This window comes from Pleuronectes platessa, chromosome 16 (assembly GCF_947347685.1).
Source record: "Pleuronectes platessa chromosome 16, fPlePla1.1, whole genome shotgun sequence".
Taxonomy (NCBI): Eukaryota; Metazoa; Chordata; class Actinopteri; order Pleuronectiformes; family Pleuronectidae; genus Pleuronectes; species Pleuronectes platessa.
The window spans coordinates 5,730,176-5,748,992 of NC_070641.1; the positions used below are offsets into that span (position 1 = coordinate 5,730,176).

The 18,817-nt window shown below is 43.7% G+C and overlaps 1 protein-coding gene across 1 annotated transcript in view; it reads left to right on the top strand.

Moving 5' to 3' along the window:
• The first annotated feature begins 223 nt into the window (after nucleotides 1-223).
• The window catches only part of gsg1l (gsg1-like), a 29,403-nt gene continuing 10,809 nt past the window's right edge, over nucleotides 224-18,817 (top strand). Inside the window, exons 1-2 of the mRNA XM_053443886.1 lie at nucleotides 224-563; nucleotides 10,033-10,080. Of these exons, the coding sequence (XP_053299861.1) occupies nucleotides 224-563; nucleotides 10,033-10,080 (388 nt within the window). The remainder of the gene's footprint in view (nucleotides 564-10,032; nucleotides 10,081-18,817) is intronic.

Below are 18,817 nucleotides of genomic sequence, written 5' to 3' on the forward strand. Positions count from 1 at the left end.
CGTCTTCTCTCTCTCTCACTAGAGGAGTCAGCTCGTGCGGATGGATGAGGACAGTGGTCGTTTCCAGTTTGCAGGTGTTTCCTCGGACAACCCGCGGTCACTTCTCTGCGCTCTGAGCTCAACCTGGCAGAGGAGAGCACAGTCGTAACGCGCGTAAACTCCGCTGTGCGCCCTGGCCGCGCCATGCTGCTCCTCTGACCGCCTCCGTCCCTCTTCTCCGTGGATGAACTTTGTCGCCGGCTGCTGGGACGCTGCGGCCAAACGCGTTGAGGTCATGAAGACGACGCGGAAATGCCGAGCGCTGCTGTCGGTGGCCTTGAACCTGGTGGCCCTGTTCTTCTCCACCACCGCCTTCATCACCACGTACTGGTGCGAGGGCACCCAGCGCGTCCCAAAGCCCAACTGCAGCAAGCAGCGGCGCCACAACTGCATCGACTACGGTGTGAACGAGACGGACCAGAACAAGGTGCACTACAGCTGGGAGACCGGGGACGACCGCTTCCTCTTCCGCCGCTTCCACACCGGCATCTGGTACTCGTGCGAGGAGAACATCCACGAGGCAGGTGGGCACTTCCGAAGCTGATCTTACAGAGGAAGGCAGCAAAGATCACACTTAGTTGTCCCAAAAGGAGAAGAACTAAGAATAAATATTATCTGAGTGCATTTACTGATTTAATAATTCATGTTGTCTCTCAGCAGAGGTTCAGGTTTATTTACTTGGTTTTAGACCAGAACATTCTCCCAAAAGCAGGTCGGTCAGGTCATTTCTCAACACGCGAACCTCTGTGCGTAAGACGAGTTTTCATCTGAGCTTGTCTCACTTTAGTTTAACTCAGCCGAGCCGTGCCAGGTCAACACTTTCAGCACGTGTGTAAATGTCCTCCGAGCGCGTTAGATTCATTCTTGGTGGATAAATGTGGTTGTTAAAAAGACAGATACACGTCGGTTAGACAATAAGAAACTGTAGGTTGCTCATTAAAGCTGAAAAGATGAATCGACTGCATTGACAAACAGAAAATTAATAGTTATTTTTATTATTAAAATACCAAAGATTACTAAGGTCCAGCTTCTCAGATCGGCGTATTTATTGCATCTCAGTGCTTTTTAGGTTTTGGTCTGAAATAACTCTAAGATACAAGGTTTCCTTCAGCTTTGGGGAGTTGGGGGATGAGTGAATGAATCAAGGAAATAATCCGATAAATTTGTTTGGGGGGGTCTTGGGTTTTTATTTTTACTTTATGATTTATTGTTGAGAAATCATACAAAAAAGAACAAAACCAACAATATAACTTTCCCCCCCAAAAATAATTTGCCCCCTAGTGGTTGGCAGCACTATAGATCACAAACCCTGCCTCCTCCATGCTATCAGATGGGACACAGACCAACAGAAAGGGCAAAGTATATGATTAATAGATTTTCTCAAAGACTTTTTCTGTAATTCCAGGTATAATTCTAATCACATTGACGTATGTTCAGAAGACTGTGTTGGCAGTATGTGAGACTGAATAAACAGCTTAGTGAGACAGATATAAGGACAGCAGTTTGGCCTCTTAAGGGCAGATACTGTATTGAATGCTGTTATTAACGAGCACTGATGTTCAGTATCTATATGTCGACCATCGTCACCACATTCCTGCCTCACAGAGGATGAACCAGTCCTGCAGGAACTACTCTGGATTGTGACTGGCTTCCATTTAAAAACGTTAGAAATAAAATACAAATCCTCGACACTCAATGATAAGTACAAAGGAAATGAGTATCAGACCGCTTCACCGTAGGCTTTTTTCAATCACATAAAATGAAAATACGACAAGATAAAGTTGAGCCATTAAAATAATCAGGAAGGAATTGAGCAAGAGTTTGGTGTAAATTATATTGGACTGTGGATGATGCGGTGATGTCCAAATGTAGAGGGATGTTGCAAGATGATGAAATGTTTTGTCTCTTTGAATTAAACCCCGGTCAGATCACTCTGCATCAAATCAAACGTCTTGTAGTGCATATGGCTTTTGTTTTTCTTTTCCTTGTCGTCTGGGTTAAAAGTATTAGTCAACAATGACAATGTAAACAAACAAGGAACAATCCAAAGAATCTGAGCGTGTTTTAACTGTAGTGTAGAATCTGAACACAAGCACTTTGACACATAAACGGTTTTGAGTTTGTTCTTTAATCTAGTTTTCAAAGTTCAAAATTGAGAAAATGAAGCAAAAATATCCCCGATATACGAACGCTGCCCTCTTGCACCAAAATTGACATCTGGAGTCAGAGTCTGTGTAGTAGTGATCTGGGAGTGAAGCCGCGGTATCAAGGTCTCGCTGATACACGCACACGACCAATCACAAGTCAGTCGCAGCTGTCAATCATGGTGTTTCAGTCAGTTTTTATAGCATGATATTATAAATTACAGAAATATGAACATTTAAAAAAACATCAGTTTTATAAGAACTACCTGAAATCACAGAAACCATCTTTGAGAAAATGTTTGTCTACTTGTACTTTTACCTTTTCGTTTGGTATTTGTCTCATCTGCTAACAAGGAGGAGGCTGGGTTTATGACCTGTCCTGCAGCCAGCCATCAGGGACAAGACTCTTTGGCTTCAGTTTTGGGAGCTATGTTGACCATCTTTCTGTACAGTCTAAGGTTCACACTCAGATATGAGACTCTCAGTCTGCTTGCGACATGTAATTTATCAGTGACGATAGAGTCTGGTTCATTTCAAGTCTATTGCCAGAACCTGAAGCGAAAACACTTCAACAACTTCCTCAGAGTCTGACGGTAGAGATAAGTTACCAGCAAAAACGGATGGCTGACATTTTACTGAACCGTGATGATGAAATAAAGTGTGAAAACAAGTTGAATTACCTGTTGCAATCAAACCATCCACATATTAGATCAGTAGATCAATAAGAGGAAGCTTTTCTGCTTGCCTGAGAAATGTGCAAGGGTTTGACAGAAATTATTTATGAGTCGGCTTTCTAAGTGAGGTCCGTTTTGAAGAAAGGGTCTATATTTTGGGGGATTTAAAACATTTTTTGGGGGGGAAAGGTGAAAAGTAGGGTCTTCCACCATGTCTTTGCTGTGGTTGAAATACTTTTTCCGTTTCCTGTGTGCTTCTAGAAAGATGTAAGGAAAGCTACAGATTAAATATAGAGGAATAATTCCGATTAATCTTCATCCACCATTAAAAGCACGGTTTTAGATGTTTTTTTCTTTAAAAAGCAGTGATCCTCTAACTTTGGTTTGCTCCAGCACTCGTGATTCAGCGTCTGTATCCTCTCTCGGTGCAGACAGCAGCAATGTCCCAGTGTTATTGAGGCCTGGCCAGGCTGATCAATGTCGTACAACTTTACTGCTTCTATTCATCAGTCTCACTGTGCTGCTCCTTAATGTCCCTGTTCTCCTGTTCTGCCATCAACCTGCTAGGAAAGTAGTTTTAAATTAATCTGGCAGAGAATTTAAAATATGATATAACAACTTGAGTCAGACCGGCTGCAGAGGAATTGAATTCTCTTTGTCCAGGTCTCGACTCTGAACCTTTCAACCTGTCTTTATGGATTTTTACATCTGGAAGTGTAGAATTTTGTATTATTCATTCTGGGAGAGTCACAGAAAGGGGGCAAGAGGAGGCCCAACAGGTTAGAAAAGGCAATTAAAGTTTAAGTAAAAAACACAGTCTTGCTCTAATGATCCCTGAAGTGAGGCTTACTCCATTACATCACGACAATCTGACAAACCCGGCGAAGAGACTCGTAAGCAGCTCAGCTCGATACTGTTTTAACAGAAGTAATGAGAGGAGAAGCTCCAGGGAGAGGCTTTGGTCTGCACTACGATTTACATCAAACCAAGTTTTCTGCAAAGTCTTTATAGTCCCTGTATGAACAATATATTTTAATTTACTTGAGCGTGTTGCCAGTGTTTTCTTTCCTTCAGGAAGTTGAGCAAAGTTAATTTGAAACTGGATAATAGGAAGTCTCCAGTCCTCACAAGCAGAAAAGTCTGAATTCTGGAACCTGTTTGGTCAAAAGCAGCGAGATGAGTTCAACTTGTTAACTGGAGACACAATCCGTCTTTGTCAAGGGAATTCCGGTCCAGCTGCAGGAAGTGGGAATAAGGGACAGAATTAGAATCATTCATATGTCTCCCACTGTATATTTTAATAAAGGTAGACTACACAGGCCTCATTTAAAACAAAATGGGGTCTGAAAGATGTGTATGATGCTTGTCATAGAAAAGTTGGGATCTTTAAAGGCAAACTTGATGGGAGAATGTGCACACCTGTATGCTAACACGGATCCATGTGTACGAACATTTTGGAGACAGGAAAGTGGTGAAGCAGATGTTAATTAGAGAACTGAAGTCAGATTATAAATCCAATTTAGCATTAACATAAAAACCTTCAGTGTTATTTTTGCTTGTGAGACATAACTGTTCCAGGAGAACCTTCAATTGTAATAAGTCAAGTTGATTAATAGTTTTTAATATCTTCTAACACTGTATGTATATTCTTGTCTCATATTTTTTCTAAAACTGTTCACCTTCAATCCTCGACTTCAAACCTCTGAATCACCGTGATCAAATAGTCAAGGTGTAAAGGAATTAGTCCGATTGCTGTAAACATAATTACGGTGGTGACGCTAATGCATAATGCTGAATGATGGATGCACATGTACTGTGAGAGGACTATACGCAGGTAGAAGGATTAGGAGAGGAAAAGTGTTCAGCTACCACGAAGATTTCTTGTCCCATGATGATGACTTATCAGCTGATTTTGATTCTCTGGAGCTCCAGTATTAGACAGACCGACCCGATGGAACCAAACCATCCCAGTACAAACAAAAGTTCTCAGCGCTCTGGGTTTATTAGCTGTATAACTTTAACTGTGTAAAGCCCCTTTGTGAATAATATAGCTCTCGTAAATTCTGTATTGGTCGGAGATAACTCAGATGAGTCTGAATTTAATAAACCTCCAGTTTTGGATGAGATTATTAAAGATAAAATAACAAGTGCCCTCACAATTCTTGTTTTGCCCTTAAATTTGCCTTATTTCTTGCACTGTCCTCTCTGACGTACACACTGCATTAACTGCAGCAGCAACATGTTGCCATTTTCTCTTATTGGTGATATCACTGCTGTGTCCCTCACGATCACCTAGATTCCAAGTTGCACTTTTTTCTCACCTGATGCTAGAATTTCCCCAAAATAAACCAATGATCACCTTGGTCATGAAATACCGTGCATTGACCAAGGTGATAGATTTGCGGGATATGAGGCAAATATGCATACCCACGTTTCCAGGTGAATTGTGATTTATAAAGGGAATATTCCTTTTTAAAATGGTGGTTCCATATGAGTAAAATAATCAATAAAGAATTGTATGCACAAATGTATCGAAACCAATATTTATAACCTCTAAATGAGCATTGACCATTGGGTACATTCACAAACTGTTGGGTTTCCGTTACGTTAATTTGCCCAGGTACCTCTTACCGTGCTATATTCCCCTGCTGATCTGCGTTCACTAAAAATATTAACAATAAACACTAACTCTAATCAGAGGGTATAAGCACTAACGACTTTTCTGATAGTCGATTAGTCATCGATTATTGAAACGATTCATCGACTAAACGGATAATGAATGACACAAATTCTCAATTGCTCTTATTTAGCCAACAGCTTTTAAATTTAGCTTGAGGTTGTTCGAGGCATGTGATGACTGAAAATCAACAAAAAAAAAGATTGATACTTCATTCAAAAGAAAATTCTTTCAATAAACTTTGCTGCATGTAAGAGTACTATTGATACAAAAGCAAAGAATTTTTTTTTGTCACTTTACAACCAAGGACAGAAAAAGTGCTAATAAAAAGAAATGAATTTAAATTCAAGTTTCCCTTTTTCCTTTGAACCAAGAACAGGTCAACTGCTGATACCATAAATAAATAAAAAATCAAGTATCCATTTTTCCTGTTATTAAAAAGGACAGGGAAAGTAGCAGCAATAAAAACATCAACGAACGAAACTAAATTCTCTTCGGACTAAATAATTGAGCACGAGTTTTTATAATTTAAAAAAAAAATGACGTTTGGCAGGCAATAGGATAACATTACGCTTTTAAGCTCGTTAAAAAAAAGTTTAAACCATTTTTTGTAATTGATTCTAGAATCCTGCGCAAAAGTATATACGTGTATATAGCAAGCTAGCTAACAGGCTATCTTACCGAGGCGAGTCTGCATCGTTTACATTACGATGTCAAACCTCCTCCTCAAATCCTTGTGTCCTGCTTCCATGGAGAGCAGGTCCGCCGTACAGATATGGCACCTATTTTTTTTCCGGGCCATGTTAAGGGTGATATTCTCCCGAACTATTGACTTGCTGGTACGCGACGCTGTTGCAGCAGACCTCGCCATTGGTCCATGTTGTGTCGCTTTTGCATATGCGCGACTTTCAGAGATAGGAAGGGAGCGAGATGGCTCACTCTTCCGCTACTTCCATCAGCACCTCCGGTAAAACAACGTTTAGTTCAGCTGCACGGCACGAAAAACACGCGCTATGACGTAACCAACGAATCATCGACGAGTATATTCGTCATCGACTATTTTTGTCATCAATTTTTGTCGACGACGTCGAATAATCGTTGCACCCCTAATAAGCACACATACAGTCATCGAAGTTTACTTTGTGTTTAATTCGCTCAGAAGTTTATGAGAAATGTATTTAAACAAATTGAAAAAAGTTCCAACACTTTGTGCGCAATCAGTACACATGAGAGACACAACAGGATGTGCACAGCCAGTACATTAGGGTTAAGGCGACCAGAACAATCTGGATTCATGATCCAACACCCTCAATTAAATTTTGAATTCAGCGGCATCTTATAAAGATCAGTTCTACGTGTAAGTGATTAGAAAAGAGGAGAAGAGCAGACTGCTTGACTGGCCCGGGTGTATTACAACCTCTTGCCTAAACTCAAAATGGCTGAGGCTCCTGATGATGAACTACCATCACCACCACCCACTCTGGGGTTAGGGTTAGACAATGTACAAATAGCAACTTCAATATGCAAATAAAGATTTCCGGCTTTGGTACGCAGTTAAGAAACATCACAGCACTAAGCACTGACGCACAATCTGACCTGGATCTGGTGAAATCTGGACTCAAGGCTCAGTCAGAACTGGGTCAGTTTCTGTGGCTTTTGGCTCTCTGTCTGAAAACCTATAAATACCATTTTTTTAAGTAAAGACAAATGGCTGGAGGCTGGGAGTATTCCCTCCTATTCAAGTTAGTTCTCTTGTCGGCTGTGCATACCTGACAGATTCAGCTGAGTAATGCAAAGAGACATACAACTGCAGAAGTAATGGTGCACATTAGCTGATGTTTCTCCAAACCATTCATACTCATTACAGCTGCAATTAGCCCCAAATGACATCGGATCACTGATTAAACAGACTGCAGAGCTGCTGGCTGCAGGGAAGGGAATAATAAATGAGTAGTGTGAAAGTAAGAGTTGGGACTGCGAGGCTAAAGCATACCAGAAGACATTGGAAACCACCTGAAGCTCATTTGAAATCAATCTCCTCCATTACCCAGCGACAGACTGGGAGTGTGATGACTAGGATTTTTTCCAGTTATCCGAAATTTTTTGAGGAGCATCATCTCCTGTGTGCAGCGGGGGAAGGTGTAGGAATACTGATTGTGCTGTTAGTAAGTCCTGTCGTCGGGTCACAGACGAGCCCACTCACTCTTTAATTACATTTTAGATTCATGTCCTAATCAGATGCTGTGCGGCTTACCTTTTTAGCTGAGGCTTATTTTCACTGCAGCTCACCAAGTCATGAACACTTTCAGCGGCTTCTCCCCCTTCCTCCCCTGCACTACTCAATACCGCAAGTTTTAACCTTGGAAGATATGAATTGTAACCATGTCAGATGAGCTTATACAATATTTGCAAAAATAGCATGCAACACTTGTAACTGTGAAGTCCTAGACCTAGACCAACTTTGCTAATATGTTGGGTAAATGGTAGCTGACAAACAAGAGTATTTGCGCATTATTTAGGACAGAAGTTAGGATGGCAGTCAGCACCTGATGGACAGGAAAGACATAAACAACATGCTGGCTAATATTGTATGTGCAGCTTATTCAGTCCTATTCATTTCTCATCAGCATCATTGGCCTCTGGTGGCTCAATATCCATGTCCATTTTAGTTCTATTCAAACTTCACTTTTTTCATGTAGGACATACAGGTATACTGTAGGAGTTACCTTTATCCAGGTCCCAAGGAAATCTTTCCTATGTCCACCCTCTATCCCTTAAGACTGAACATTTATAGACTGCAAGTAAAGATGTATGACACAACAGCTCAAAGATGCCTTCTTTGTGTGTGGCAGTCGTCGTCGACTGTTTATTTACATCGCCACTGCGGCTCCTCGTAGCCTTTTTCTGGCGGACAAATCCGCCAGTCAGTGATGGGTTACATAAGCGGTCATACTTTCGGATCTCTTCTGCCAAACGCTCTTCTATTTGGTCCATATTCGTTCTTCTAAATCTTCCGTGGTTTCTGCGGCTATTATGGGGCATGAAAACGGAAATGTGACTCCAGAAAGGATGTAGTTAGCAGACCAATCACAGCCTTACGGGCTGCGTGAGGCTTGCATAGCTTTGTCATATAGTCAAAAAATTGGGCGACGCACGCAAGGGCTCTTGCGCTTGCATGTCCCTGAAAACGCAGAAGCATGCGCCGGCCTTAACTTCAGTTGTATTGGATTTGGCTGCAGCACTCATTACCTCTGAAACTCCAGTAGCGTTTTTTGGACTCTAACACTTAATCCACCCTCCATGGTGAGTAGATAATGAGTGAATTGTCATTTTTGGTTGAACTATCCCTTTAACTTTTGAAAACCAATGTGAATTCAATACAAAAAACTGAGCAAAATAATTTTTAGGTTTTATCAGATCTTCCAGGAGCAACTTACAAGTATTTTTTGTCAGTGTTTCGGTGTACACAACACTATATACCTGAAACCTCCTATTAATGTGTATGTAGTAGGGATTTTGATCACAGAAGAATGCAAGGTGAGTTTCTGCAGATAAAGTGGTTACTTATGAAGATCCCTAGTACAAGCCTCTTGTACCTTCTGAAACTTAGGTCACACTCTGTTTGTCTTCTGGATACTGAGGGTATCTTTATCTGTTGTATAAAAGGGGTTATGGGAGCTCAGTGTGTATGACGGTGCGAGGGCGTTGGTGCTCATGCTGGTTATGGATGGGCCTGCCGGCAGCTTGTGACACCACACAGGCTGAGTTACTGCTCGTGCTGTGGTCGCCGATCTGTGACCTGCAGGGTCTCACCAGGCTCTGATCAACTCTCTGCAGCCCAAGATTACTTTATTAAAGCCAAGAAGATACTGCACGATGCAAAATGCTCCCATAAATTCACTATATGTTGCATTGGATCGAAAACAAATGTTGTGCTAAAACCTAGGAACAAAAACTAATTTCATATTTCTGTTTGTACGGCAATGAAAGAAATGTAATTAAATGCTGACCTTTGAAGATGTTGGTAGAAGTTGAGACTGATGTTGTTCTTCTCTAAAGCTCCTAAAAACAGCAAATACGTTTTTTTTTTCCAAAATGCTTAATTATTCTGGTTTTTTCTGAGCGTATATTGCTGAGCATGCTACCTAAAATTAAAAAATTGTGTTGTGAGTGCAACATTATGTCTTTGGTTGCTAGCCTGTCACATTTATAGCAGCTTTTTCTTCAGTTTTACACTAACGCTCTTTTTATCCTTTTCCCTCAACCCTGTGCATTGATTCCTGTCCTCGCATAATCTTCCCCTTTACACTTATCATCTCATTCTCGGCATCTCTCCATATTTTTTCCTTTTTCTCCTCCCACTCTTTTCTCATTCCCCCCCTCTACTTCACTCCCAGCACATTTCACCTTGAATTCTAAACCTCTCCCCACTTTTTTTTAATTTTTGCATCCCTTTTCTCCTCTCCCCTTCACCCGCCCCCTCTCTTTTCTCTCTCAGGTGAGAAGTGTCGGAGCTTCATTGATCTGGCCCCTGCGTCGGAGAGAGGTGAGTAATGATGGTCATTAGTTATCAGTGCCACTCCCTGCCGCTCCCCACCTGTTCATCAGGCTCAGAGAACACCATTTCAAAAGCACCTTTCTGGAATCTTTCTATGGAATTTTCACTTCAATTTAAAATGTGGTTTGCTAGATTGTTGCTTGATTTATGATTTGGTCATTCTTTTTACTTGTACCTCTCTAATTAATCTAAGTTAATACAATTTTTCGTCTAGGTATAGGGACACAATACAGTTTGACTTGAAGTTAATCAAACTTAACGTATAATTAATGATTCAGCCCCAAAACAAGATTGATTAATACGACTGGGTGTTACAATCCTCCTGCAGTTGACTTGAGTAGTGTTTTTCGTGGTGATAACAAGAGGTTAGTGTTGCTACCATTACAACACATTTGTTAGTCACCTTTTCCAAAAATCAAGTTTTAACAAAGTTGACATGACACATGATTTATTTGAATGTATTCAAATGGTGGCTCCGATAGTCAGACAGGGGTGAACACTGGACGTTGCTTTGGGAGAAAGCTAACAGGTGGGTCCACGGATCTGTTGTGGTTGAAGAGTAAGACAGCTGCTTTGTACAATGTAGAGAAACAGCCTTAGCTTTATTGGTTACTTAGCTGCTTTGGTGTAGAACCCAAAATACGTCCACACGCTGCCTCACAGATGCCTTGGTGTTGTGATTGTCCGCTCAGGATCACTTTGCTTGCTGGTGTCCTTCATTTTCGTTTCAAAAGAACATAATATTACTGGCTTACTTAACTGATAGGTCAAGAGGGCATGCAACAGGACAAGCTGATAGTGATCGCCCTCTGCTAGATCATGAGGCTACTACTTCAGACAGTCTAATGCGCTTCAAGACTGTATATTTTGAAGGTCATCGTGAGCATCTAGCCCACTTTAAATTAAAGTTTGAATTTCAAATAGAAATTGACAATCCTAATACTTCAGCATCCACCCTCAGCCTACAGGCCTATCATACCTCGGTGCAGGTCTCATGGTTATTCTTTAGATGGTGACTTTGTGGCCAAGACAGTATATTTTCCTGTCAGCCAAAGTGACATTTGTGACTCCGACTGCCCTAGAGGCTTGCAGTGGATCTCCTAATACAAACCCCATTCAGTTCAACCACAACATTTGGCCTTGATGCCAGGTTAGCCTATCACAGCCAACGTAGGAGGGGTTCATGGGGTTGAGGACTAATGGACGTTGCTACCGTTATTAAACGTTGGTTTCCTGAATGCAACTCTGTGTTTCAGCCTTTTTTGGCAAGACATGCCCAGTGTGGGCTCATCCAACCTAGGTGTCTCACGGTTAGTCTCTAGATGGTCGTTTTAGTAGTAGTTTTTCTTTTAAGCTACATACAGTGAGAACACATCCGAAAATAACGTACCAATAATGAGAGGATATTGTTCGTCAGCCCTTTTTTCTAATCTCCTTAGAAAAGTTACTCCATAAATTTGAATAGGTGATTTTAAGAGATACTGAACCAGTTGCAGAGCCACAACCTTGGTAGAAATGCAAGTTTTTTGCTTCGCCTTTTGCATCACCTTTTTTTCATAAGAATAGAAAATAATTATGTCTTTAAAAGGGACCATTTGAGAGGAAGAAACACAAGTCAGAACCAACTCAGCTAAAATGCCGGGCTCAGAAATAATAAGGAGACTTCAAGCTTTCAAAATTTTTTGAATTTGCCAACGTTGGTAGAAAATTGAGTCCAGCCCACACCAAAAAGTTCCACAGCTGTAATTCAAAGGGTTAAACATTGTTATGGTAACATTCAGCTCATTTTTTCCCCTTAAAACTAAATCACTACTCCCGAGATTATGTTAGTCACCAAAAGTCATTGGGAAGACAATTTAATATTATATAAAAGTATTTTTTGTAGGAGAAGCCTGCGAGGTGTCAATGCATCATACAAATTGGAACAGCCAAGCACACTTTCAGTCACCTTCACATTCATAGAATTTGTCACAGAAATAGTTTGTGTGAAGAATGAAAAAGACCTTGGGAGAGAAACTTTCCTCCAGCCACTCACCTGAGCAATCACCAAGAAAAGTTTGATAAATAAGTTCACAAAATATTTTAGGACGTAAACCTCTGATTCATTCACAGTAGTGGAGCTTTCACATCAGACAAGCTGCACCACTTCATTCTGACCTTTGCTGCGTGTTGTCAGTTTTGATTTATGGAAGTTTTTGGAACTTGTACCCTGATGTAACTCATGTTCACATTCAAAACATAAGTAGATTTAAAGTAAAGTTGTACCAGGAAAATTGTTGTATTGTATTGTATTGTATTGTAAACTGCAAATTAAATGAGTTAACCTTCTGGGGTAGCATCTCACTTTTCATTTAGGCGCCCATGTTATCAGGTTAGTGCCTTCGTGAGCTGCGCTGCTCTTCTGGAGAGTGGAGGTCTCACCTATCTGTGTGTCAAACTCTGTTCAGGGCAGAATAGACAGTGAAAATTATCTTTCAACACGGTTTCAATGTCTATCTGTTGAAGCACTTCCTGTACCTGTTTGCCGTTACCGTTAAGTCCTGAGATCTAGTTGCCTATTTAACTGTCCTTTTATTCAGACACGCATCAGACCTGTGTGAACAACAGATTGTGACATGCAGTAAATTCACAGTGCAGTCGTCACACGCATGCTCATGCAGGCAGTGTGATCAGGGCATTACCATCTTCTAATAAACACTGGTTTCACTGGGAAGAGTTTACAGCTGCCGAAGTCGCTCTAAACAATTCATCCACATGTATAAAGGTACATTTTCACATGAGATTTCTAAAAAAACATTATTTTTTTTTAGCTTTCAGTCCAAATTATCTCTACAACACAATACATACATCAAATTTGAGCCTAAGAACAGACAAAGCTGAGATTGCCTGGGAAAAAAAACATACAAAACATATTTGTATCATGATGTATAAGTCCCTGTAAAAGGTAAATTTAAGTAAACCTTCAGTGCAGTTTCAGTATACATACATTGTTCTCGACTCACATGAGGTCACTGATAGCTGAAATCTAATCTGTTAATCTTTGAGTCCAAAGGGTAACTGTTTAAAATTGAATTAAAAGTAATTTTGAGATATCGTGTCCACTAGAATGGGACGGAAGGACAGATGCAACCGGAAAAAAGAATGTCTTCGGCCACCAGCGTTAAATAAAGGTTTTCTTCAACCTTTATACGATTTTAATCTTTATTCAAACATCAAGGTCAGCATCTCCTGTATGATATTTTGCTCCCAATCTCGATAACCACTAACTGCAGCTGAGAGCAGCTTCTCTCTATCAGCGCCTGATGTTTACATTCTGCAGCTCATGAAAGGAATATCTAAGCATCCAGAAGAAAGGGAATATTTAGTTACACGTGGGCGTAGCCGCTAATTCACTGTTTCATGCAGAGCAGGTAGTTAATAATGAAAGTTATCTGATGGTTTCATCTGTTAACGCCATCTGGAAGAAGAGCAGGAGTGCTGCACGGAGCAGTGGTGGATGATATGATATACTGAGCCGGACGACCTTGCTTCTCACACAAGGATACAATACGTTAATCTGCCTTTGAGCCGACCTGCTCACTGCTGTGTTTTATAACACACAGCTGCTCCTCGGTCACATCCAAGTCTGTCCCTAATGAAGATTCGAACAAAAAAGACTTCTGTGTTTCTTTAATTTGTTTACAATAATACCCTCATGGAACCAGGTTCATAACCAGGATTAAAAAAAATATTGTGGTTATATCATGTCTCTTCCATAGTCGGTCGAAGGTGCTGACTTTATACCCAGTGTTAGATTTTGTTTGGTTTTGATAGGCAAAGTTAAACCAAAGAAATAATTGTTTAAATATGACATTTAAAAAGTATTTTAATTGCGATAAGTAAAAATATGCAAGTAGGATGGCAATGTATTTCATTAATTTTAATATTTTCATCATTTATGTTGTATTGAGAAATACTAAAGGCCAATGTATGCTTCTGCGTTTTGACGGACACGGACAGATAGGACCGCCCTCTCCAACGTGGAACGCCCTCTCCGTGCCTCTCCGAGGCTCCTCGGAGAGCTTTTCGTGCCGCTCTCATTTTTCTAACTACACGTCGAAATGACGGACAGCCCACGGATAGCACTTGGCTGTGATTGGTCCGCTAACGCCAGCATTTCGGAATGGAAACTTCCTGTTCCATTCCCTACATCACAATAAACCTAAATCACAACTACGACTCTATGATTAATGTGACAAGTGTGTTAAGCCAGCGGCGTTTTCCGGCTGACGGTGGCTGGTTAGAGCAGTTACAGCATGTGTGTACGGTCACATACGGTTATAACGAACTTTGATAACGGGGCTAGCGGGCTAGCCACCATGCTAACTGCGGTGGGAACAGCGCAAAAACCCGCTGACTTTAATCCCACGGCTCTCATGACACTGTTTCTTAAACACCGTCAGGTTAGAAGCAAACACTTGGTAGTAATTAGTATCGGGTGTCCGTGCTGACTGTGTGTGGAAGTTGGGGGGAGCTAGCTGCCTCCGTGTAGCTTCAAGCTGTTGCAGCTGTTGAATTAGCAACGCAGTTTGGAAACAAGACCGGGGAACCGCTGCGCTAAGACACGATAACGCAAAGCATTTTGACCCGCTGGGTGTCACTTTATTCAGCAAAAACTGTCGCGTCATCAACATCATTTTTCTGTTACCATCGTTCACTGTGTGTGAGGAGCCGGGAGGACGTAAATAAACCAGCGTGGACTTCTTCTATATACCTCATGAGGTAGGCTTGTCTAAGCTCGACTTCCGTTTCGCCATCTACTGTTCTGGCGGTGAATTGTTTTCACAATAAAAAGGCTCGTAGAACTATAAATCAAAAAGGGTCCGTCCGATCCGTCCGTCCGTCATTCCGAAACGGACTCGGAGAAGCATACTGAGGCCTTAAGGAGGTGGGTTGGAGGGACAACTGAGCAGAGAGCAGGGAGAGAGTAATGAAAAAGAAGTGTCCAGAGACTGTGGTAGTTAAGTGGACAAAAGAGGAATCCCACGACATGAAATCACACTGTTGGATTTTGTTGTTATATTTGCATGACTTGGGAACTCCCTTCAGTCTGTTAATGCAAAGACAGTGATGTTCCTTTTTGTATAATTTAGTGCATACAATTTCGATAAGTTACAGCACTATAGAAAACAGCCTTTTATTTCTGGGTTACATAGTATTGAGGTTGTGCCGATACATGTGCTCGATCAACTGCAAGTCAGGCTCAGCTGTCAATCATTACGTTTCACCCTCTTTACATCATCAAATGAACATTTTAATGAACACTGATATGATTTAGCTAATATGTGAGAAACCCTCTTTGAGTAAAACAGTTTAAATGTACTTTCATGTTTTGGGGGATCCATGTTCCATCTGTTAACATGGAGGAGACAGGCTTTACGACCTATTCTGCAGCCAGCCACCAGGGGGCGAATGAGATGCTTTGACTTCACTTTTGGGAGCTGTCCTCCATCTTTATATACAGTTGTGGAAATTGCGATGCAACACAAGAGGCAACTTCCATCAAGTTGGACACACAAATTGTGCTCCGTTTATTAGCCTCCTAACAATAACAAACAAGATGGCTTTTAACATCCCAGCATGCCCTGGGGTCTCAGACGTCATTACGCTCCCATCATGCATTGGGATCCTGACGTCATCACGTCACCCGGCATGCCCCGGGGTCGACGTCATCGCCCTCGTAGGAGACTGACGCCGACACCTTAAGTAAACCACAGTGTGCCTATACTGAGCGCGAGGGTGAATTATCTAAGTCCCCTATTCACTACACAACCCCCCCCAGAATTCACCATAACAACAAAAAATATCACCGGAGAGGTGGTCGTAGTAACCGGCCAAAACGGCTGTGTTTTACAGGGGGTGGAGAAGACACTACCGTGGCAGGTTTGATAGGCAAAGGAGCAGGGGGTGGGTGCAGAACTGGAGGACGCCCGCCTCGTGGGGGCTGGGCCACCTCAACGGGCCTAGCCACGTCCAAATGGGCGGGTTTTAGGCGGTCAATGGAGAGTCGCTCCGGTTTGCCTCCCATGTCCACCGTGAAAGGTTTGTCCCCCATCTCCAACACGCGAAATGGGCCCTCGTAGGGCGGCCGTAGCGGTCCTCTGTGAGCGTCGTGGCGAACAAAAACATATCCAGCCTTCCGAAGCCCAGCAGGGGTGTGCGACTGAGAGAGGCCATGCCGGGAAGTAGGGACAGGTGCGAAAAGCCGCGCATTGTCCAGTAGCGTGGCCCGCTGGGGAGCCGCAGACCAAGGAACGGTGGAGGTAGGAACGAAATCCCCTGGAACCCGCAGCGGCTGGCCATAGACAAGCTCCGCGGATGAGGATTGCAGGTCTTCCTTTGGTGCAGTCCTGATGCCCAGCATCACCCACAGGAGCTTGTCGACCCAGTTGCAGTCTTTGAGGCCAGCACGAAGAGAAGCCTTCATCGACCTATGAAACCGCTCACAGAGTCCGTTAGCCTGCGGATGAAATGCAGTTTTGCGGTGGAGTTTTACTCCGAGGCTCTGGGCAACCGTGTTCCACAGCTCAGACGTGAACTGTGCGCCCCGGTCAGAGGATATGTCCGAAGGGGTGCCGAACCGGGCAACCCAGGTGCCGATAAATGCCAGTGTCATCTCAATGGATGTCAACGATGTCAGTGGCACAGCCTCAGGCCAACGGGTGGTCCTGTCAACCATGGTGAACAGGTAGGTGAAACCCTGAGAGGAGGGCAGAGGGCCAACCAGATCCACGTTGACATGGTCAAACCGCCTCTCTGGCACCTGGAACAACTCTAACGGGGCTTTAGTGTGTCGATGTACCTTGGCCCGTTGGCACCTCAGACAAGTGGTAGCCCAGTCTCTAACGTCCTTTTTGAGGCCGTGCCAAACAAACTTAGCCGCCACCAGCCTCTGCGACGCTTTTGAACAAGGATGGGAGAGGCCATGGATGGCATCAAAAATGCGGCGTCTCCATCCCTTGGGCACGAGCGGCCGAGGACTGCCTGTGGAGACGTCACACAGGAGCGTGGTGTCAGCCTACCCAAACATGACGTCCTCTATCCTCAAACCTGTAGTCGAGGTCCTCAGGATGTGTACGTCTGGGTCTGTGGTCTGGTCCGCTGCCATGCTGCCGTAATCCAGGCCAAGATGGACTGCTCCTGCCACAGCCCGTGACAGGCAGTCCGCCACCTGGTTGTCCTTACCGGCCGCGTGCTGTAAATCCGTGGTGAACTCTGAGATGTAGGACAGATGACGTTGCTGGCGGGCGGACAACGGCTCGGCCACCTTGGCCATGGCGAAAACCAGCGGCTTGTGGTCGACAAAAGCGGTGACGTGTCGACCTTCCAGCAGGAAACGGAAGTGTCTGATGGCGAGGTAGAGACCCAGCAGCTCCCGGTCGAAAGTACTATACTTCCGCTCGTTGGCTCGCAGTTGGCGGCTGAAGAAAGCAAGCGGCTGCCAGGCCCCGCCCACCCACTGCTCGTAGACGGCACCGACAGCGTAATCCGAGGCGTCTGAGGTGATGGCAATGGAGGCTATGGCAGAAGGATGTGCCAGCATAGCGGCCAAACTGGCACTTGGCAGGGTTTACAATCAGGCCATGTTGGTTGAGCCGCTTGAAAAGTGTTCGGAGGTGCGACAGGTGCTGAGATTCGGACGTGCTTGCTACCAGAATGTCGTCCAAATATACAAAAAGAAAAGGCAGGTCACGTAAAACAGAGTCCATGAGGCGTTGAAAAGCTTGGGCTGCATTTTTAAGTCCGAACGGCATCCTTAAGAATTAAAAAAGACCGAACGGCGTAATCATCGCTGCTTTTGGAATGTCTAGTGAGTGCATAGGCACCTGATGATAACCCCGGACGAGGTCTACTTTAGAAAAAATCACCATCCTGGCCAGGTGTGCTGAAAAATCCTGTATGTTCGGGACTGGGTATCGGTCAGGTGTTGTTGCCTCATTAAGTTGCCTGTAGTCGCCACATGGGCGCCAGCCGCCACCAGGTTTGGGGACGATGTGAAGGGGTTATGCCCGCTGTCAGATCGGCGGATTATTCCCAAGCGTTCCATGTTGGAAAACTCTGCCTTTGCAACGGCAAGTTTGGTCGGGTCGAGGCGTCGAGCACGGGCGTAGACGTAGACGGGTGGACCAGTAGTGGCGATGTGGTGCTCCACACCATGCTTCACGGCCGACGCGGAGAAAGTGGGCTGAGTGAGTGCTGGAAAACTAGCCAATAACCGGTGGAAGTCATCCGATGTGGACAGCATGCTAGACAGTCGTATGGAGTCAAACCCGCTGAGTGTGCACGTATAAGAACAGAACGTGACGGCGTTGATCAAACGGTGGTTCTTTATATCCACCAACAGTCCATGCGCACACAAAAAATCAGTACCCAGGAGGGGAACGGCGACTTTTGCCGTGACAAAATCCCAGCCAAACCGATGTCCTCCGAAACACAACTCAACGTACCTCAGTCCATACGTGCGGATGGGCGTCCCATTAGCCGCTTCCATAGGGGGCCCGTGGCTGTCGGTCACCATATCCAAACGGGAGGCAGGCAGGACGCTCCTCTGTGCCCCTGTGTCGCACAGGAAGCGTCGTCCGGAGATGTTGTCCCGGATAAACAGCAGCCTGCCGACGTGGCCGACACTCATGGCCACTACTGAGCGCCGGCCCTGGCGTTTCCCAACCCGCCGAAACTGTAGGGC